We start from the raw sequence: 19831 nt of genomic DNA, 5'->3' as shown, positions 1-19831 counted from the left end.
ACATCGGAAGCTATTGCCCAAAACGTCAGGACGATGACATTGAACCTGCGACCCGAACCCCGCAGGAAAGACGCCGAATCGTAGGTTGGTCCCTTGAGCTGACTATTCCATGGTTCACTGACCACTTTTTGTTCTTGCACGCCGTGTCTGTAAAAGGTAAAACCGATAAAGCAAATGTCAGCCCAGCCGCATCGAGTCCAGAAACGACCTACCACTGCACACAAACGTCCGAGTCGGTCGACAGTCTTACAATACCAGCGAGACGTACCGAACAACCTGTAGTCGGTCCCGAATACCCCGCTCAGGTTTCCAGCTTCCACGACTCCGAAACAACCGAACTTTCCCTCTCCCGATTTCGCTTTCCCGCCCGCTTCGACGGCCACTCGATCTGCGACGACTTTCCTTGACACGTCTTCGTTTCCTCCGGATCCCAGTCCCACCACCCTTCCCGCAGCTGTCCTTCATCATCAGTCGAATCGATTTCAGGAGGACATTCATTGCCCAATCTCGAGAGCGAATAGTCCCTGGGATCGAAGCATGGTTTTCGATGATCAACCTTCAGTTCCGGACGAAGCTAATCAACAAGACCTCGCTGTGTTGTTCCCGACTCTCGCATCGGCAGCGAATTGTCCTCCTCTCGACAACTTCACTCCTCACTTACCTCCTCGACTCGAATCTCATTGCAACACGCCAACTCCTACGTCCTCCTCTGGTCGCCCGTTATACGAAAGCACGCCAAACGGCTCAACATTCAACGCAGCTTCAGAGATCCTACAGACCCACGCTCGATTCTCGCCTCTCCTACCGCAGTTCAACGATACCTCCCGACCCGTCACTCCTTTCGGCTTCGGTTTTGGCTGGCCCTCTCCTCGTTCCTGATTTCGAATCCTCCGCTGTTCTGATCCCCGATTTCGGCTCAACGCTGATTAATCCCTCTTTTTTTCACGTCTTCCTATTCCTATATCGTCTTTTCTTATAATCTGAATGTGATGAGCTGCCCCTCTGCAGATACGGACGCTAGTTCCGTCGTAGCGAGGTATCGAGAGAGAAAGCTCCATTTGCTTTGTTGCGAGGACAGCGAACACAATTCAATTGTTTCAGGCGTGACAAGGGAGACAAAGAAACTCAGACGAGGCAAAACTGGAGAGAACGGAACACCAACTGAACTCGTAGACAACGAGGATAATCGCAAAGCCGTCAAGACCCGAACGGTTTCCGACGATTCTGCGAAATTTTCTCCAAAAAGCAAAGTCAGCTCTCGCTCGAGTCTGTGGATGCCGAGAGAGAAGACACACTATTCAGGAAAATCGATGACATGGTGATGCTGAGATCGAGTTCGAGCTTGTGGAGCGAACGAGCTCACCAACCGTCGAGTTGCATCAACTGTCGGCGCTCTCGCCTGAGAACAGGGATGTTTCAACGCACCTACCACCACAACACAGTAGCGGGAAGAAAGCATACCAGTTCAGTGATAGGTGGGAGAGGGCGGGGATCGTCTACTTGAGCTTGAGGAGGGTTCTGGAGCAAGGGAATGTCGATCGATCCGTCGTAACGTAGCCAATATTTGCGTGGAAGAGCCCGGTTGACTTCCTGACGTACCGCTTCCGGAGAAATCTGTATCGCAGGAGCGAAGTGAGCACGGGTTTAGGCTTTGTCGTGAGCGAGTGGGGATTTACCTGGAATCGTCTTTGAGCTTCCCCGAACGGAAGCGGGGAATCATTCAAGATTCTGTTGGCATAGAATCCGGACCAAGAGGAGAGTGCTTGACCGTGGACCTCAACTCTGAACCCCCAATCGAGGAAGCATGCGCATAGGTGTAACGCGAAAGAACGGAAGCGGCTTTTGAGCATTCCCATATTCGAGACGGTTCGAGAGCCTTCGGCGAGCTTGGTGAGTACGGCATTGAGATACGGTTGAAGTAAAGAACCGATCTTGTCCTGTCAAAACGAAACAGAACGTTAGCTCCGCTTCAGTCGAATGGAAGCAGCAACCTCACGATGACGGCAGTTCGCAACAAATCTTCTCTACCCAAAGTCTGTACACACAGACCAGCTGCAACTCGAACTTGAATGCGCGTAGGCCGAGGGACTGGGACCTGTCCGTAGGTCGTTAGCCGATAAGCTGCCGGAGAGATCAGTACGAAACGCACCAATTTCTTCACGAAATCCTCGCGAGTCTTAACCTTGAACTCGAAGACTCGAGTTCCAAGCACTTTCAAGTACGCGACCATGGCAGCGATCATGACGTCCTTCCTTGGATGACCATTGAGGACTTGCTCCAATCCCTGCCAAACTCCCTCCTTCCACGCGTTCCACCAATCGGTGGAAATGTCTTCGATTCGAAAGTACACATCGCCAGAACCTATCGAGAACCAGATTTCTTTGCACGTCTCGAGATTGGGTGATCGAGCGGCGTCGTAGCAGATGGGTAGTTGGCGAGGTGGCTGAGGGAGAGGAGGGGCGAGGCCGACGGGACGAGGACGTGAGTCGGTTGAGAAGTAGTCGGAGTTCGACATGGCGATTGTCGAACGAGAGGAATCGACTGTTCAAGCCTGAAGGAAGCAACACTGCCGAGTCCAAACGCACAGAGCGTGTAAGAACGTAGAGGCTCGAACTTGTACGAACCGAACGTCAAGCAAGCATGGCCGCCTGGGCCTCCTCTAGAAGGGCCGAGCGAGAGCGGGCAAGGGGGGAGGAGAGGAGATGAGGGTCAGAGAGAGACTTGTTGTCCGTAACGAAGGGAAGTTGATTTCTTGCGCTTCGATGCGCAAGTTCAGACAGCTTGATGTAACGTTCTGTGAGTATCTTCGTAGCTGGGTACAGCACTGAGAGCGAGAGATAGTCGAAGACAGATGAAGGGTCGAGAATACCTCTTCTCGCGCTCATGGCGCTTGATTGAGTTGCGACGAGGGTCGATTGCTGCTGTCCGGGTTATTGAATCGTCGGGATCGAAGTAGCGGAGTAAGGGGCGAGTTGACATGAAGGAAAGCTGCGAGAGAGAATTCGAAGTTCCTTTCGACTCCACCAGTCTCTCGCCATCTGTTCGCCCAAGCAAGATCGTCGCAGTATAGCTCAGGGGATCGGAACAGTAGAGTCTGCATAAACTCAGTGAGTCCAGAGGCCTCACGACTGCTCGAGATTTCTTGTTCGCTGATTTTCTCCCATCTCCATCTCATCAGCAGAACGCGGTGATGAGCAGTTCCAAGAGGGTCATAAATAGCACTCAGTATGCTCTGCTAGCCTCGACTCGGCCTTACTCTCGATCTACACGATATCTCTCAACTTGTCGATCTTCCTCTTCTTCTCCCTCTTCGCCACCTCTACCGCCTCCTGTAGACCGATCAAACAGCAAGAACAGATCACTGTACCGTAAGATCGTCAGAACGGCAGTCCTCGGTGCATACGAGCTCTCTTCCCCTTCTTCGCCTCCTCCTTACTCCCCTCGTTCGCATGGATACAAAGCTCCGAAAGTACGAAACACTCCCAACAGTGATCAAGGCTCTCGAGCGAAACTCGTCAACTTTGATCCAGCTCGAGTGGTCAAATATGGTCAATCGAGAGAATACCGGAGGAAAGCACCGATTGGAAGGATACCTGGCAAGCGGGAGTTCTCTACATCTGTAACACGAAGAAGAGCATCAGAAGATAGTTTAGAGCTGGAGGAGAGCTGGGCGGAACTCGATGCAGGGGGAGATTGGGAAGCTGGAACGGGAACAGCTCGATCGAAATTGCCGAAACCTGGAGACTGGGTCGAGACGAGGAGGTAATTTACACCTCTCGTATCCTCACTCGGGAAGCGAAAGCTTAATTTGAGGTCCGTTGAACAGGAATGGACAACCTTACTCGGGAATTTATCTTTCGTCAGGAATCACTTCGGCTCGAAGGTTCATGATTCTGCCGGTCTCTGGCGAACGCTCGGAACTCTCGCTCGACGATATCACCTACGTCCTCCCCGGAGTAGTATCGTCATCTCTCGCTTCGTCCGCAAATTGGACCAACGCTCCAGAATTCTCGCCTTCGACCCCACAAGCGCTCGAAATGCTGCAGAAGCTTCGAGAGATTGAATTCGCCGTTGAAGAAGAGTCGAAACTTATCGTCAGTCGAGGCGTCAACGATCTTTACCGAATACTGCATTCCCCCTCACCGTCGAAGAAACGTCCCTCTTCCTCCCCTCCGACAAGCCTAACGATCAATTCTGCCCTCAAGGCTCTTCGTCTGTCCCCATCCGCCTCTTCCGACTCTTCCTATTCTTCACACTCTGTTCCCCTCGCTCGCCAGATCGCAATGCATCGACTCCTTCTCGACAACCCGGTTCACTTCCTCGCCGACGGTCTCGCACTTCGAATTTCGGGCAAGTTCGATTTACGAGATCCTCAAGAAGCTGCAAGGTTCGAGAAAGTTAGAGATTGGACGAGGCAACAATCGGACGAGATGAGCAGTTTCGCGGGGAAAGCTGCGAAAGTGAGGGAATGGGGTCACAATCATCCGATCGAGAAAGTCAGTAATGGTGGAAAGTTGGAGACGAGGCAGCTACCGAACGACGCGGAAGGGACCTTCGAATGGACACAGGAGGATCAAGAGATTATCGGATTCTTGAGGGATGCGCTCGCGTACGAGCGAGTGATCCAATCACAACCTCATATGGCGATCGCTCCCTCGATCCTGAAGCTCGTCGATCAGCAATCTCTCGAACTCGGGTACAAGGGGTGGGGAGAAACTTCAGAAGTCAAGAAAGGGAGAATCCGAGAATTCTTGAGCGAGATCGGAGAAGTTGCAGATTGGGAGAACTGGGTCGCACACTCGAATCAGAATGGGTTGAAAAGTTGGGAATCGACAGGAGTCAAGGTCGAACGGGCGTTGGAGCGAAAAAAGAGTACCGCTGGAGCGAAAACAAACGGACCGCTCACTTCGACTCAATATTACCCTCAAGATCCCCACGACTCGATCCGACACGATTTCGGTGACCTCTCCGTCTACACGATCGACGATGCAGGCGCGTTCGAACTCGACGACGGAATCTCGCTTTCTCCCGCTCCTCCCTCCTCTTCCGGCAAGACGACTCACTGGGTTCACGTTCACATCGCCGATCCTACCGCTCTACTTCATCCCGGTCACCTCGTCTCGAAGTTGGCACGAATCAGAGATCATACGGAATACTTCCCCGAGAAAACGTGGTCGATGTTACCCGACAGTCTCGTCGAGACGGAAAAGTTGAGTTTGGGTTCGAAAGAGGGAGAGGAACAGAAAGTCATGAGTTTCGGAATGAGGATTGAGGAAGAGACGGGAGACGTTTTGGAACACGAAGTCAAAGTTGGAGTCGTGAGAAAAGTGTTGAGGTTGACCTATGCGGGAGTCGACGAGGCCCTAGGACATACACCGCCGCCGCCAAAGACGAAGATCCAACATCCTGTATTCTCGACAAGTGCAGGAGGAGGAATCGATCAGGCCAGCCAAAAAACTCGACAAAGACCGGTCGACGACTCGATACTCTCAACGAATCCTGAGGCCGTCTCTAGTCTTCGCATCCTCCACGCGATCTCGAAAAAGCTACTCGCTCGTCGAGCCGCCGATTCAGCTCTATTCTGGAACTTCCCCTCCGCGAGCGTCTCGGTCTCTCCCTCGATCTCGCCTTCGTTCGAAACTTCCTCCCGAGCAACCTTCTACTCATCTTCCCCTCTCGTCAACCTACATCTCCCTTCGTCTTCCGAGCAGTCATACGTCGACTCGCCGGCCACTCTCCTCGTCTCGGAACTCATGGTCGCCGCAAACCGAACGGCAGCGAGATTCTCAGTCGAAAACGGACTCCACGTTCCCTTCCGAACTCAGAATGCGCCCAACGCTTCGCGTGAAGCTCTCGAGACGGTCCTCAAACTTCGAAATCCCGAAACTGGTCAAGCACCCGCGATGGAAGTTCTCAAACACAACCTCGATTTCCTTCCCGGTTCAAACACTCCGACGACAGGTCCACATTGGCCGATGGGTATCAACGACTCTTACGGTTACGTCAAAGTCACTTCCCCTCTTCGACGATACTCGGATCTGTTCAGTCATTGGCAACTCAAATCAGCTCTCCTACCCTCCTCTTCTTCATCCGTCCCTTCTTACGCGACTCCTCGATTCGACCTCCCCTCCGTCCTCTCTCACATCCAAGGATTCGATGCCGCGGCGAAAGCTCGTCATCGTTTATCCGAAGCTTCCTCAACTTTCTGGTCCCTCTTCGTCATCTCGCGCAAACTTTCCCTTCTCTCTCAACTGACTTCGCCGACGAGCACACTCTCCGCCTCTGATATCTCCGCCGAGGATTCCGAATTCCTCAACCTCCTTGCTGGAGGTCTCACGGCGATTCCCCTTCGAATTTCGACTCATTCCGCTTTCGACAACCTTCACGTTCAACCGGTTTTGATCCCTCAACTTGGAATCAGAGGAACGCTGCAAGTGGAGAAACTGGATCTCGCGCCTCAAATCGGAGAAGAAGTCGAGGTCAAGATTGACGAAGTTGTTCTGAGCGCGAGGAGTAAAGTCGTCGTTTCGAGGAGATAGTCCCGCAAAGATATTTCGAAGGAGATAGATGTTCAGTGCCGCTTAGATTCGCCTCTCCCTGTTGTAGCTACATTCCAGCACTCTTTTTGCATATTTCGCAACTCCGCAACCTTTCGCAATCGTGCATATTCGATCGAGTTAGAGAGATCCGCTTGGATGTCGAGCTCGTTGGTCTCAACGGCACTGGATTTGACAGAACGCTCAACTCGTCGACAGATGCGAGAGCTACCGAAAGTAAAAATCGGGACTGAAGATTGCACAATCAAGCTCAAACGCTCTCTTCTTCTTCACATTCCTCCTCGCTTTCTCCGTGGTCGTCTTTCTCTTCCTGATTCCCTTCGTCGTATCCCATTCTCGCTAAACGCATCAGTAGATCGTACCAAAAAGGCTCGTGGAACTTTTCCTCTCTTTCTTCTTCATCTCCAAACTCTTCCTGTCTACTCGTAGGCCAACTGACTACCTTCTCACTTCCTTCATGTTCTCCTCCTTGTCCTCCTTGTACGTTCGAGTATTCCTCCGAAAAGAAGAGATCGTCGACGGCTAAGGCCAAAGCGTCGATGTATTCTTTCGAAGGGAATGGGCAGACCGTGACGGCGACGATTTTGCAGAGTTTGTTCGCACGGGCTTGAGGAACGGTGTCGTCGAGAAGAGAGGCAGCACCTCCCGTCGCTGCGATTCCTTGAGGCGTCGTCGCGAGAGTGCCATACGATGCAGTTCCGACCGAACTCGTGAAAGCGGGAGGAGCGTGAGGAGGGAGAATGTGGAACGCGAGGTGAACGAGGGGATGTTTCGATTGACCGAGAAGGGGTCGGAAGAATTCGGGAGAGACGAAATCCGCTCGAATCTCGAGATGAGTAAGATGAGGGAGAGACTGTTCCCGCACAATCCACAAAAGAACGAAAGAGGTCGAATCAAATCGCAAGTGCACCATAGAGAGAGAATGGAGCTTACACTGAGAAGGGTGTTCATCGAGCCGTAGGTCAAAGTGCTCGAGACGAGCATCGGAGCGAAAGTGAGCTCGGTGAGATGACGGTTCGTGAGCGAGAAGGATTCGACGAGTTTCGGCAAGTGAAGTCGTTTGGTACGAGGAGTGTAGAACGGGATCGTATCTGAGCGTGAGGGCGTGAGCATGGTGAATGCATCGAGATGAAGACTGGTGGGGAACGAAGGAACGTCAACTTTCAGAGAAGCCGACGGAGAGAATGAACATACCATCGTAGGTTCGGTAGATTGACGAGCATCTCGTGGAATACGCCGACTCCGATTGGAGTATCTCCAAAGAAGTACAAAGATTCGAGTCCCTTCTCTCGTTGAGTTTCAACCTCTCCTTCATGTTGGGTTTCCTCCCACTCAACTCCAACTTTTGCAGCTCGTAAGATTTGCAAGAACCTCGGAGCACAGCTGTCTTCGGGAGAGTACTCTTCGATGATATCTTCTTCGTCGTCCGAATCTGCCGTGCGTTGCCAACGAGCTTGGGCGGAAGTGATGAACCTCGATTGTTGTCGTACTCCACATCCAGGTTCGATGAGGTTGATCGTACTGAAACTGATTCGTTTGAGTCGAGGCGAGGCGCGCGAGATGAGGCTCAGACACCCATCCTGAGCGAATTTCGGGTTTAGCGCGTAAAATGCTGCAAAAACGTCCAAATTGTCGAGATTTTCAAGAGGACTGAGAGGCGGGAGACTTTCTGCGATCGTTTCGAGGGGTAGAACAGAGGTAGTGATACCGGGAGCGAAAGTTTTGAGGTAGGAGAGTCGCTTGAAGAATTTCGGGAGGTAAGCTGCCCACGCCTCCATCAAAGGAGTCGAGGGGGATGAGCGGGCAGGATAGATCACGAGAGTCTTGACGAGGTGGGTAAGGTTGTCTTGAGCGCCTTGTTGACTCGTCTTGATCGTGTCGTAGAATTTCTTGATCGCGGTTGGCGAAAGGAGAACAGGCGCCTCATAGAGACGAGGTTTCGAAAGATGGTAGAAGGTTCTGCATGTCTTGAGTAGGATGAGTAGCTGATTCGCATAGATCTCGTGGAATCTGCAGAGTAAGACGGTCCCGAAGACTCGATTCAACTTGAAGAAACTTTGGCGAAATCGGCGTGGAACAAATTTACCCTTTCATCTGATCGAGACTTGCATTCGTGGCGATCCATCCATGACTTCGAGAATCGTTACTCCCACTGATGTCGGACTCACGCGCTGAGACAGAAGGGTGTGAGCAAGTTCGATCGAGAATTTCTCGAATCACTTCAGTCGGGAGGTCAAGCAGAGTTCGACGTGGTGCAGGCGATTCGTAGTCTTCTCCTGTCTGTACTGATACGGTCGACGTGCCAGCGGAAGTCGAGTGTCGAGAGGCATTGGCCATGTTGAAAGAAAGACAAGGATTCTTGTACTGTAACCCTTAAGAGCACGTTAGCAGGGACGAGTGCATTGTAGCATTGTAAGATAGTGACTTGCGAGCGCTTACACGAGTGATCGCGGCGAAGCGCGCGGTGATGCGAGAAGGGACGAAGATGGAGATGAAAACTCGAATCGCTCCGAGGAGTCTCGCGGCAAGGGCTCTGCTCACCAGAAGCAGTCAAGCTACACGCAGAGAATCATTAGAGAATCCAAGAGAAATCAGAAAAATCTAGCTGAAAAGCTCAACGACGGGTCGCACGACTAAACTTCGAGCATCGCTCCTTTCGATACTAACGAGGTTCTATTCTTGACAGTAAGGAGGCACAGAGGGACCAACAACATTGGTAAGCTACAAAGCGATCAATCAACAAGTTTGAACTCGATTGTACAGAAACCTTCCGACTCTTGCGTTCCTTTAGGAGCTGAGGGGTCAGAACTAGGCGCTTGACGGGTCGATCTAAGCGTGTAACGGATCGGCATCAAGTCACCAGACCCGATGAAGTTTGCGACGTTGATAGACACTGGTCCGATTTTGACGTCGAGAGTGTTCAGATCGCAGAAAGGGGCAAAGAATGAAGTCGTGTAGATACTGGTGACGAGTGGCATACGAAAAAGTGTCAGCCTGCGCATACAGAGCGAGAGAGGAGAAGGGCATTACATGTCGGGGTCGTAAGTAAAGTCTTTTCGATTTTGTCCTCCGTTTGCGCAAAAGTACTTTCTTCTCTGAGCGACACTCTTCGGATGATCAGGGTCGAGGAACACGAAATCAGTCGCCTGATACAGTCGAGAAGGAGAGGTTCGTCAGCTTACCGCTTCGTTAAACGATGAACGAGAAAGAAACGACTCACCTCCGCTGCATCAACCGACTCATCCGCGAACCTCCAGGGACCGAGCTCTCTCTCGACGCTCGCATTCGGCTTGTAGGAAGCATCGTTCGCTTGTCGTTTCGCGACCGCCGCATGTTCCGCCGCGAGAACTTGTTCAGGAGTCAGAAGATGCTCATGGTGTTCGTTCTTGCTGCTAGATCCCGTTACATCCAGCGCTCCCATCAGAGTTGATAGACTGAACTTCGACGACTTCTTTTTCGGCTTAGCTTGGGAGAGGGAGGAGGCGGGGGAAGAAGTTCCTGAAGTCGCTGCGCTCGAACCGTTGATTCGGGATGGAGACGAAGCGCGTTGACGATCATTCGAGAGAATGGGAGATGCATTGTGAGAAGATCTCTCTGAATCGATTGTCGAAGGAATGTCGAGACTGCCTCGTCCGCCTCCAGTAGTTGTGCCGAGGGCGAGAGATGAAGGATGGTGATTGAATCGAGGACGAGGGGGTTTCGAGGCAAAAGAGTTCGACATCGAGCCGGAGGGAGAAGAGGTGTTCGAAGGAGGTTGGAGCTCCTGGTGAGAATCTATGAACTCTTCAACTTTGGGATCCCTTCGAAGCTATACGATCGAAACTCTTCAGCTTCCGCTCTCGACACGAGTCCGACAATCTTGAGAGTCGAGCTTCTACTCACACCTAGGAAACGCCAGACCGGAGGAGCGGACGACCACTTGTGTTTCTCATCGAGAGAACCCTTCGGAACCAAAGAGGCGCCTTGTTCTTCTCCATCCGCATGAGGATGAGCTCCGTCGTGCATCGCCAGTACTACCGCTCGTGAAAGAGCATCAGGAGAAGGGTAAGCGCATAGAGTATTGACTACATCGAGCACAACGAGCGAAAATCAGTTCAGCTTTTCGACTTGGTGCGTATGCTAATCGAGCTCACCTGCGGCAGTGTACGGTGACATGATGAACGGTTTCTCTCCCATCTCATAATGCATCGCTGGGTCGATCCATTTCGCAACCTTCAATCCAGCGTCGAGGGGAGCTCGAGGAAACGATTTCGGAAGATAGTCGAAATCCGATCCAAACTCGACCTCGTCTCCATTGTAAGGCGCCACTCCGTCTCTTCGTTTGAATTTGCCCTCGATCAAGATTGCAAACTTGCGAGACCGCCCATCGAAGAAGGCGTTGTTGGATTTCGGCGCAGAACCATCGGGAGTCACTCCCGCGAAATCCTTGACGAGTACGAGCACTCGACCGGCAAAGTACGGCGTATCGATTTCGGTGGGTTTATCTGCAGAAGGGAGGAAGAGCAGGTCAGCTTTCAGAAAACGAATCGAGCTTCAAAATGAAGTGACTTGAGCTGACCTGAGTGATTCACGTATGCTGTAGAAGTTTCAAACCTATTCGGTCCGATTCTAACTTGCAAACGAGGCATCCTCCGGGAGCAACGAAGCCGAAGAGGCTGGACGAAGTTGAGTGTCGAAGTTGGAGTTCAAGCGCGAGAATCGACTGAATTTGGCGGAGAGTTCGCGGCGTATGTTCACTACCACGGTACGCTGATCGGCTACCTGGGCGAATGAGGGATCGAAAGAGGTGGACGAGAGGAAAGAGGTTCGAAACGATGACGGTGAAGGTTTCTCAAGTTCGGTGATCATTTATCGCTCATCTCGAGTACAAGGGATCGTGTCAGACAGCAAACCCAAGGCCTTTAAATCACACAGGCGAAAAAGGCCGCTCAGAGGAAGGAGGTTGGAAATTGAACTTCTTCAGCACGTGCTGGAAAAGTAGCACTGCTGAGTCTCCCGCTTCGTTTACCCGCCAACGGCGTTGCGATTCGACTCGCTTCCGAACGCTAGGGTAAGTAGGAGGAACACGATACAGACCTCGGCCGTTGAGCGAAATTCGGCCGTTTCCGATAGCTCTCCCTCCACTCTCCCTCTCTTTCAGCCTCCGACTACCTTACGTTTCAGTCACAGAAAAGAGCAAAGAACCTCCGAACTTCAAGCCCGAACAGTCGAACCTCTAGCAACTTACAACGCTTAGCTCCGACACATCACTCTCCCGAAGAACCATGTCTGCTTCTCCACGTCCTCTGCTCGTCGATGTACACACTCACATGTGAGGCATTTCTGCTCGTACGGTATAGAACGAGCGATACTGACGGTCGTTCCGCTTCGGCTCTTTCGCTCTAGCTATCCTCCAACTTACGTCGAGCTCTTAAGGAAGAGAGATCGCATCCCGAAGATCATCAAAGCAGACGATGGGGATGAGAGACTGGTCCTGTTGAAGGAGGAAGAGAAAAAGGGCGCTTCGGCAAAGGGTCGTCCTGTCGGACCGTGGGTTTTCTCTTTTCGATTCGAGATGCGCCTGTAGCTAATCTTTCTACTCGACGGGTTCGGTCGCAGTCAATACTGGGATAGGATGGAGAAGATCAAGTTCATGGACGTTCACGGTATCGACGTTTCAGTCGTTTCCCTCGCAAACCCTTGGCTCGATTTTCTAGAACCCGCAGAGGCTGTCGAAGCCGCCCGCGATCTCAACCTCGACGTACAGAGTTACTGTGAGACCTACCAAGCATCATCAGAATCTTCATCGAGTGAATCCTTCGAACCGCAAACACAAAATCGCCTTTTCGCTTTCGGTTCGCTCCCTCTCGTCCCCGGAATCGAGAAAGAGCAGGTCCTCGACGCCATCAAGCAGGTTCAAGAGCTGAGCTACCTCAGAGGAGTCGTGATGGGTACAAAGGGTATCGGCAAAGGTCTCGACGATCCGGAAATGGAGCCAATCTGGGAAGCGATCAGCGCTGCTGGTCTCGTCGTGTTCGTTCACCCTCACTACGGTATCGACTCGAGCGCTTTCGGAGATCTCGATAACGGTCATGTCTTGCCTCTTGCTCTCGGATTCCCTCTCGAGACGACAATCGTGAGTCGCCTAGAACGATCGTCCAGCAGTTTTCCCGCTAATTCAATACCCTGGTCAGGCTATCGCTCGACTCATCATCGCTGGAATCCTCGATCGTCATCCGACTCTCAAATTGCTCCTCGCTCACTCCGCAGGGGCACTTCCCGCTCTCTCGTCTCGCCTCAACTCGTGCATTGTTCACGATCCTCACGTCGCAGACCGACTCGAACACGACTTCCGCTATTACCTCGGAATGTTGTGGTACGATGCTGTAGCGTATGGACCTGAGGAGCTCGCACTCGTCGAGCGAGTTGTCGCCCGAGCCGGCAACTATGAAGGAAAAGACGAACGTGAGTTGGTTCTCTCCCTCACTTGCGTAGACTGTGCTCTCTGCTTACCATCTGCTTGAGACAGAGCTCGAATTCGTTGATCGGGTCAAGTCTCGAAAAGATCTCGTCGCACCGGCTGGAACGTATCCTGGTTCTGAACGAATTCTCTTCGGTATGTCTCGACTTACTGTATCGCTTTCTTGCACACCTAACGGTTCCGTCTCTCGTACTTAGGCACCGATCATCCTTTCTTCCCTCCTATCGCCGGAAGCGAAACTCGCTGGAAATCGGTCGACGAGAACTTGGACGCGATCGCAAGTGTTCCTGGCTTCAACGAGGCAGAGAAGAATAACGTATACGGATTGAACGCAGTCGAACTATTCGACCTTGAGCTGTAAATATCGGGAACAAGGATGAAATAAACGGAAGATTGCAAGGATAAACTCGACGTCTATTTTCAGCAGCGGTCCCAAGAGTGATCCGGCTATCTATAGAGGCCGCAGTGATCCGACCTACGCACAAAATGGGATGTTGGAAGGTTTTAGCCAATGGAGATCGAGAAAACGAGGTACCTTTAGCGCGTCCAAGCGTCGGAGCAAACTCAGCTCGGTAACCCAATCGCTTAGGAAGCGAATACTGCATCATGGCTTGGTCCTGTCACGTATGTCGTCAGTTCTCGATTTAGCTGGTCTCACAACGGAGGAACTTGCGAGGACACCGGGAAAATCCGCCGTGTAGGTCCGCTGTCGACGAGGGGAACAGAGTCAGCGAGATTCTCGACGTCAACGCTGAACAAGCCCGCCAACTCACAATGATTTTCTCAGTTTCTCTGGTCGGCGCTTTCGAGGCGGCCAACTCCAATATGTTAAACAACCTCTGATTCTCGACCACACGATTGTGAAGTTCCCAGGTGTGTAGCTTCTCGAGTTCGCTCCATGGGAGGAAGTTATCTTGCAGACAAGTAACGAGTTGTTGGCGGCAGGCAGTGAAAGTGTCCTTTTGTAGCTGTTTGTTGGACCGAAAGGAGGAGAAGCGGTTGGGTTGCTTCTTGCTGATACGTTTCTTCAACGTGCCGAGGAGGTCCAAATACCTAGAGATGAGTGGATTCGTCTCTTCGACCATGGTGTGTCGAGTGGAAGAGAGAGAGAAGGAGGTGAAGGAGAAAGGTTCGCTCGTGTCCGTCGTCCGCTGCGAGTCTCCGAAGGCGAACGCCAGAGAAAGGAGGGCGTACGTGCACAGATCTTGCTCATGCCGAGAATCGCGGAGACGAGTCACGGCCGGCAGTCGTTCCGAAAGTCGGTGGTCAAAGCGCTCTCTGAAACGCATACATTCTGATCGAGCAAGGACTAAGGGAAGCGGGAAACTCGATACAGAAGAGGGAGAAAAGCTTTGCATTCGGTTTGCGAGGTAGGTACGGTACGAAGAAGAGACGCGACAACAAAAGGAAAAAGTGCACGAGAGAAAGCAAAACGACAACGAGAGAGAGAGAACATGCGAGCGAGAGAGAAAGCGTGGGGAACGAGCAAAGAAAGAGACGACAGATGTACAGAGAGAGAGAGAGAGGCGAGACAGAGGCGAGAGAGAGAGAGAGTATGCAAGCGACGTTTCCTTGTTTTTGTTTCAAGCGTTAGACCTTCCTTTTCCTTTTCCGTTAGCGTTCGAGCTACCAGCTTCAACTTCATCTTGACCTAGATTCTTTCCTCGGATGATCGCGTCTTTCGCCGATTCGGCGTCGACCCTTTCTCCGACGAAAGTAGGGAATCGAGGGATGCCTTGTTTCGTCAATTCGAAGAAGCGATAAGTGATGATCGATCCAACCTGTTCGTCGACGGAGATCATACGACAGCCGAGGGCTGGTAGTGAGAAGATATGGCAAGACTCACGGCAGGAGGAGATTGACGACGCTCATCAGTCAAACCACTTCCGACGCTGAAAGTAGTTTTCCCATCTTGCATTTGACAGACGAGCGATCCAGTCATTCCTTCGTACTTTCCCTATTCGCATAGGCTCAGATATCAGCGACGAGCGCACGAGGAGGCAGTGGGAAAGCAACAAACCTTTCCAGCTTCGTATCCGACCACTTTCGCTTCAGCATCATAGAAAGTTTTGACCTTGAGAAGAGTCCTGGAGCGTTTTCCGACATAGAGAGATCCAGGTTGACGAAGCATCAACCCTTCTCCGCCCAAGTTTTGAACTTCGACCAACTGTTTCTTCAATTCCTCCATTCCTTGACAAACTTTGTGTTCGACGAGCGCAACGCACGATTCTACCTTCTTCTTGTCGGGTTGTTCTTTTTCTACGTCTTCGAGCGAAAGAGAAGGGAACAAGGATTCGAGACAGGCGAGACGATCTTCGAAAGGTGAATTCGAAAGGAACGGGGCGTCGAATACCTGGGGCTCTCTTCCAACAATCAGCGCTGCCCTTCCAAGAGAGTTGAAAGTTAGGTACGAGAGCTCACCATATATTTGAGCTCATCCCAGCGAGGAGAATGAAGAGAACGAACGATTCCCGAGGTTTCATCGAAACGGTTCCTTCCGATGTAGAGCTCTCCGTCGAGTGAACGACCGCGAGGGAGTTCTGTCGAATCCCATATATAGTCAATGACTGTGAGAGCCCGAGCATGATAAGCCGAGGCTTACGAGCGAGGAAATCTTGAGGAGCCGAAAGAGCTTTTCCGGTGCGAGACCAGAGAGTAGTTTGACCGTCCCAGTACGCACGAACGCCGTCGACTAAGGGGTACGATAACGTTAACCTACCTTCCCGTTACACAAAGCAGGAGATGGAAAAGCTCACGTTTCTCACTAACCCACCATCCCTTCGGATCGATTTTACCATCCAATTCAAACTTGTGAGCCAACAACAAATCCCTTCCTCCAGTTCCTTCAGGTCTCGCTTCATCGACATCGGCTACGGCTTCTCCACCATCGCTTTCCTTCTCTTTCGATTTCGAAGAAGCTTGACGAGCTCGTTTCGGAGCCGAAGTCGAAGCACCAGCGTTGACCGAATCTGAATCGAGGATGGAAGTTGTGGGACGTTTCTTGGTAGATTTCTTCGCAGCGCCACTTCCTCCTGCTGCTTTCTCGGCGGCGATACGAGCGTCTTCCCTCGCTGTCTTCTTGATGTTGACCGGATTCGTGGCGGGAGTGTAGACCTCGGTCTTTTTCGATTCATCGCATCTAGCATTCTCGTGGCTGACCGTGCGAGCGTTGAGTTCGGAGCACAACACGCAGTAGAGAGAGGAGGAAGGGACTCACGCATCTCCTAGCAAACTTCGCAAGTGTTTACAACTCCTCGCATCGGCAGGTTTCCCTTTCGCCATCTTCCAAGCTGGACAACTGCAAGAGTAGGAGTAGTAGTCGTGACTGTCAAGGTGTCTCGAGTGCAGAGTTAGCAATGCGTTCTGAGCCCCACTTCTTACATCGGGTTGAAAGAGAGTCTCACCGTTTGCAAAGGTAGACCACGCTAGAGTTGGTCATACTGTACGCCTTGGCAGTCTCTCCAATCCCGATCAAAGTTTTCGGAGGTGGGAGATCATCCATTTTTGAATCCGAGTGAGCGGGAGGAGGAGTCAAGTCGTCGAATGAATCTGCCGGGTAGCCAATCGAGTAGAGGTGTTGATGTCTTTCTAGCGTATCTGAATAGCTTGGTCTTCGTGAGGGATGACGGCGAGGGGTGCTTGTTGAGAGATACCGATGATGAAGTGAAATTGAGAGTCGTGAGAGCTCTGGTGGCTTGTGAGCTATAGGTGGGTGGAAAGATAGGGTTCTGAACGCCCTAGTGAGCGGTACAGAACGGTGTAAGGAGGCCATGAGAAGAAGAAGAGAGCAAGAAGCGAATCCGAAAGGTTTCTTCCCTCCTTGACACCCGACTACACGCTTAAAACGACGCACTCTACCATTTACGACCTCAGCTCAGCACCTGCGAGAAGCGCCGACTTGATCTTTGCTCGGCTTTCGCGCACCCACTCGAGTGCCGAGAATGATATCTAGTCGAAGGGGTCTCCCGACGTCTCCTTTCCCTCTCCCCATCTCTTCCACCTTAGGTAGACCGCAGACAGTATGAATTTATATCGGAACTCGTCAAAGGTCTCCCTCGCCCCTTCTTATCGTACCGTAGACCCGACTTCCGCTTCAACTCCAACTTCTTCCTCGAATCTCCCCCACTCGCACCGTGTGGGAACCGTCTCCGACGTTCAATTTGTTGCACCCGAACAACTCCACCGACATCTGCGACTCCTCGCGGCTTTCTACTCGCTACGCCAGAAGGTGGAAGCGACAGAATACCTCGGAATCTCCGACCCTCGAGCGAAATGGACCGTCTTCGCCCACGTAGCGAACTATCGTTACGAGCTATACATCAATGAGCTGGTCGCGTCGGGATCCGGAACAGTCACGCTTCCTCCGCTTGATGTTGCGATGATTTTGCATACTCATTTGCTCAATCCGATGTAAGCTCTCTCCTCTACCCGCTTGACATTGATCATTAAGACGCACGCTGACGTCGACGAGCGACGAGCTAACTCTGTCGTTCCAGTATATTCGCCGAAGACAAGTTGAGGACTTTCCCCGAGCTCGAGCTTCTCTCCGATCGGCTTTTACCTCAATTCGTATGTCTCCCTGTCCCTAGCCCTGTTCTTGAACCCCCCGAGTTCACTCCATGCTCAATACACCAACTCTCATGCCTGCTATAGATCGATGCGATTGATCCTGAAACGTTCGAACATCGCCCGTCGAACGGCGAAATCGCAAACTGGCAAAACCGAACTTCTCTCCCCTTCAATCCCCTCGAAGCATTTACCTCTTCGACTGGAAGGAACATTGTTTGCCCTGTCTCGGGACAAGAATTTCACGTTCGTGAGCTTGCATTCCCTACAAGAAGAGTATCGATTCGAGCTGATCAATTCGTTTCCACGGGCAGCTTGGGTAAATCCCGAAGGTACCGGATACTCGCAGGAAGGGTTTAAATTTGTGTCGAACAACGGATTCATCATTACGCACGAGGTGCTGGGGATCGCTAAACTCTCGAGGGATCTGTTCGAGCTGAAAAGCGGCACGAATCAACGAGGGCTCGCGTAAGCTCATTCTCACTATGTTTGCGCCAGAAGATCGAGCTGACCTTTCTCTTGTGTCGCCAGGAGGACGCAATTGACCGCGCACAATGCTCTGAAGCCTATCCAGTCATCGCTCTCCGTCTCGCTCGCTACGAAACTCGTCGACCTACCGCTTATCGAGAAAGCTTCGAGCTGGGAAGATATTGCTCGAGGAATGGACTGGAAGCGTGAGAATGCGTTCAAGGTTATCGCGCATGGAGCAGGAGGAACGAAGTATTTCCGAAAGTGAGTTCGAAGGTGTAAAAATTCTCTTCGTTGTTAAGCTTAGACGGTTGTGAATGCGCTCGCAGGATCAACGATATTCTCGAAGGCTACACGAATGGCTCACCCTTCAGTATTGACTTGGCGATGGCGGTAAAGTCGATCTCCTTCTTTGGAGACTTTTCGAATAACCGCTGATACTGCGCCCTCAACCTCTGCCCTTCATTCCAGACTCTTCGTCAAGCCAACTTCATCGAGAAGATGCATGGACTCGGCTGGACTTTTCGAGAATGGCTCAGTACTCCGCCTCACGAGAACGAAATTCTGATGCGTTGCGTCGCTCGATACCACGCCTTTATGGATTTACTCTCTTCTTCAGTCTCTTTGTTCGCCGTACCGACTCTAGATATCGTAAGTCGCGCTTTCCACCCTGATTCAACTGAGACAAGCCGTTTCATTTCTGCTCAGTCTCGGCGGTAAGACGAAATGACTGACGCAATGAGCTCGCACAAAGGACTTAGCTTGGCACACTCACCAGCTACATTCGACCTATCGAGTCGATACCGCTCGTACAGTAGGTCGAGCTATCGATCACGATGATAAAGTCGAGGAAACAGACTTGGGATTCGGATTCGACGATACTGCGAGACTATGGGAGGTGAGTTCCGCCACCACTCGCACCCACGAGACAGACTCAGCTCATTACGAAATCGCGTCGGCAGGAACGGTTCAAGGTTCCATACCATTACTGCGGCTGTGCTCAACCTCCTTCGAAAGGTCTCGCGAAACTATCCTCGTCAAAGTATGCAGCAAGATTCGGCCGCTCTACCGCTACGCAACCGACATCGTCCGAGCTCGAGCAAACCCTTCCAGCTCACCCTGCGACACACTCTTCGGAGCATAACTCGTTCATTCTTGCACATCACCCCGACGCTCAAATGCGACGTAAGAATCGGATGAACGAATTCGGGGATCGCAAGAAGAAGGAAGACAAGAAGCGAGAGAAGATCATGAAGAAAGGGGAACTCAACCCCGAAGAAGAAATGACCGAGAAACGAAAACTGGAACATGATCTGTTCTTCTTGGCCCCGATTCCGCTGTTCGAACGCTATGGAGAAGAAGGACACCCAGTATCGTCGGAATATATACCCATCAGTGCGAATCAAGCTGGGTCGAACAAGTCGAAAGGGAGTTGCGGAGGCAGCGCACGGTAAGTTCGCTTCTTTTCTTTTCTCGGCCCTCCGTTTGTGCTCACTATGCTTGCCTCCTCGATAGCGATGGGATCGCTGCGTCAGTCGGATCTTGCGGAGCCGCGAGCGGAGTGTATCTCGTCAGTGGACCGACGGGAGGAGGAGGCGGTTGGGCGACTGCAGGTTCAGGTGTGGCTTTCTTACCAGCTTCCGGGACCCTCTAGGACGTTCCGAAATGTACCGAATTGTTTCAAGGTATCCTCCTTGCTAAATGGATAGAAAAGGAGAGAAGGCGATTGAAACCCGGTCGATGCATCAAATCGAGCTCGAATTCACACGGTTCCTCCTGC

At 51.9% G+C, this 19831-nt stretch overlaps 8 protein-coding genes across 8 annotated transcripts; 4 read left to right on the top strand and 4 right to left on the bottom strand.

Moving 5' to 3' along the window:
* Nucleotides 1-537: 537 nt before the first annotated feature.
* On the top strand, nucleotides 538-879 carry JCM6883_000954 (uncharacterized protein; the record flags this gene model as incomplete). Its single annotated transcript, XM_076629962.1, has 1 exon — nucleotides 538-879. One exon carries the CDS (start codon nucleotides 538-540, stop codon nucleotides 877-879), a length of 342 nt encoding a protein of 113 aa, XP_076490127.1.
* A 480-nt stretch (nucleotides 880-1359) lies between these two features.
* Nucleotides 1360-2515, bottom strand: JCM6883_000953 (uncharacterized protein; the record flags this gene model as incomplete). The annotated part of the gene is made up of 4 exons (XM_076629961.1): nucleotides 1360-1383; nucleotides 1462-1614; nucleotides 1677-1937; nucleotides 2150-2515. 4 exons carry the CDS (start codon nucleotides 2513-2515, stop codon nucleotides 1360-1362), a joined length of 804 nt encoding a protein of 267 aa, XP_076490126.1.
* Nucleotides 2516-3190: 675 nt separating this feature from the next.
* Nucleotides 3191-6539, top strand: DSS1 (exoribonuclease II; the record flags this gene model as incomplete). The annotated part of the gene is made up of 2 exons (XM_076629960.1): nucleotides 3191-3762; nucleotides 3827-6539. 2 exons carry the CDS (start codon nucleotides 3191-3193, stop codon nucleotides 6537-6539), a joined length of 3285 nt encoding a protein of 1094 aa, XP_076490125.1.
* A 268-nt stretch (nucleotides 6540-6807) lies between these two features.
* Nucleotides 6808-8894, bottom strand: JCM6883_000951 (uncharacterized protein; the record flags this gene model as incomplete). Its single annotated transcript, XM_076629959.1, has 4 exons — nucleotides 6808-7410; nucleotides 7491-7692; nucleotides 7752-8567; nucleotides 8644-8894. 4 exons carry the CDS (start codon nucleotides 8892-8894, stop codon nucleotides 6808-6810), a joined length of 1872 nt encoding a protein of 623 aa, XP_076490124.1.
* Nucleotides 8895-9289: 395 nt separating this feature from the next.
* Nucleotides 9290-11185, bottom strand: JCM6883_000950 (uncharacterized protein; the record flags this gene model as incomplete). Its single annotated transcript, XM_076629958.1, has 6 exons — nucleotides 9290-9518; nucleotides 9588-9703; nucleotides 9778-10365; nucleotides 10440-10621; nucleotides 10691-11041; nucleotides 11116-11185. 6 exons carry the CDS (start codon nucleotides 11183-11185, stop codon nucleotides 9290-9292), a joined length of 1536 nt encoding a protein of 511 aa, XP_076490123.1.
* Nucleotides 11186-11821: 636 nt separating this feature from the next.
* On the top strand, nucleotides 11822-13378 carry JCM6883_000949 (amidohydrolase family protein; the record flags this gene model as incomplete). The annotated part of the gene is made up of 6 exons (XM_076629957.1): nucleotides 11822-11868; nucleotides 11943-12086; nucleotides 12156-12672; nucleotides 12731-13001; nucleotides 13066-13152; nucleotides 13215-13378. The coding sequence occupies 6 exons, from the start codon at nucleotides 11822-11824 to the stop codon at nucleotides 13376-13378; spliced, it is 1230 nt and encodes a 409-aa protein (XP_076490122.1).
* A 1222-nt stretch (nucleotides 13379-14600) lies between these two features.
* JCM6883_000948 (uncharacterized protein) lies at nucleotides 14601-16519 on the bottom strand (the record flags this gene model as incomplete). The annotated part of the gene is made up of 8 exons (XM_076629956.1): nucleotides 14601-14798; nucleotides 14864-14974; nucleotides 15038-15370; nucleotides 15439-15557; nucleotides 15620-15709; nucleotides 15774-16171; nucleotides 16235-16342; nucleotides 16422-16519. 8 exons carry the CDS (start codon nucleotides 16517-16519, stop codon nucleotides 14601-14603), a joined length of 1455 nt encoding a protein of 484 aa, XP_076490121.1.
* A 519-nt stretch (nucleotides 16520-17038) lies between these two features.
* JCM6883_000947 (uncharacterized protein) lies at nucleotides 17039-19705 on the top strand (the record flags this gene model as incomplete). The annotated part of the gene is made up of 10 exons (XM_076629955.1): nucleotides 17039-17427; nucleotides 17514-17586; nucleotides 17671-17833; nucleotides 17898-18051; nucleotides 18115-18315; nucleotides 18381-18444; nucleotides 18523-18702; nucleotides 18806-18949; nucleotides 19014-19501; nucleotides 19567-19705. The coding sequence occupies 10 exons, from the start codon at nucleotides 17039-17041 to the stop codon at nucleotides 19703-19705; spliced, it is 1995 nt and encodes a 664-aa protein (XP_076490120.1).
* Between the last annotated feature and the right edge of the window lie 126 nt (nucleotides 19706-19831).

The sequence above is a fragment of the Sporobolomyces salmoneus genome, assembly GCF_050403485.1.
Source record: "Sporobolomyces salmoneus JCM6883 DNA, S_salmoneus_JCM6883_v1_ctg7, whole genome shotgun sequence".
NCBI classification, from domain to species: domain Eukaryota; kingdom Fungi; phylum Basidiomycota; class Microbotryomycetes; order Sporidiobolales; family Sporidiobolaceae; genus Sporobolomyces; species Sporobolomyces salmoneus.
This window is presented reverse-complemented; position numbering and strand designations above follow the sequence as displayed.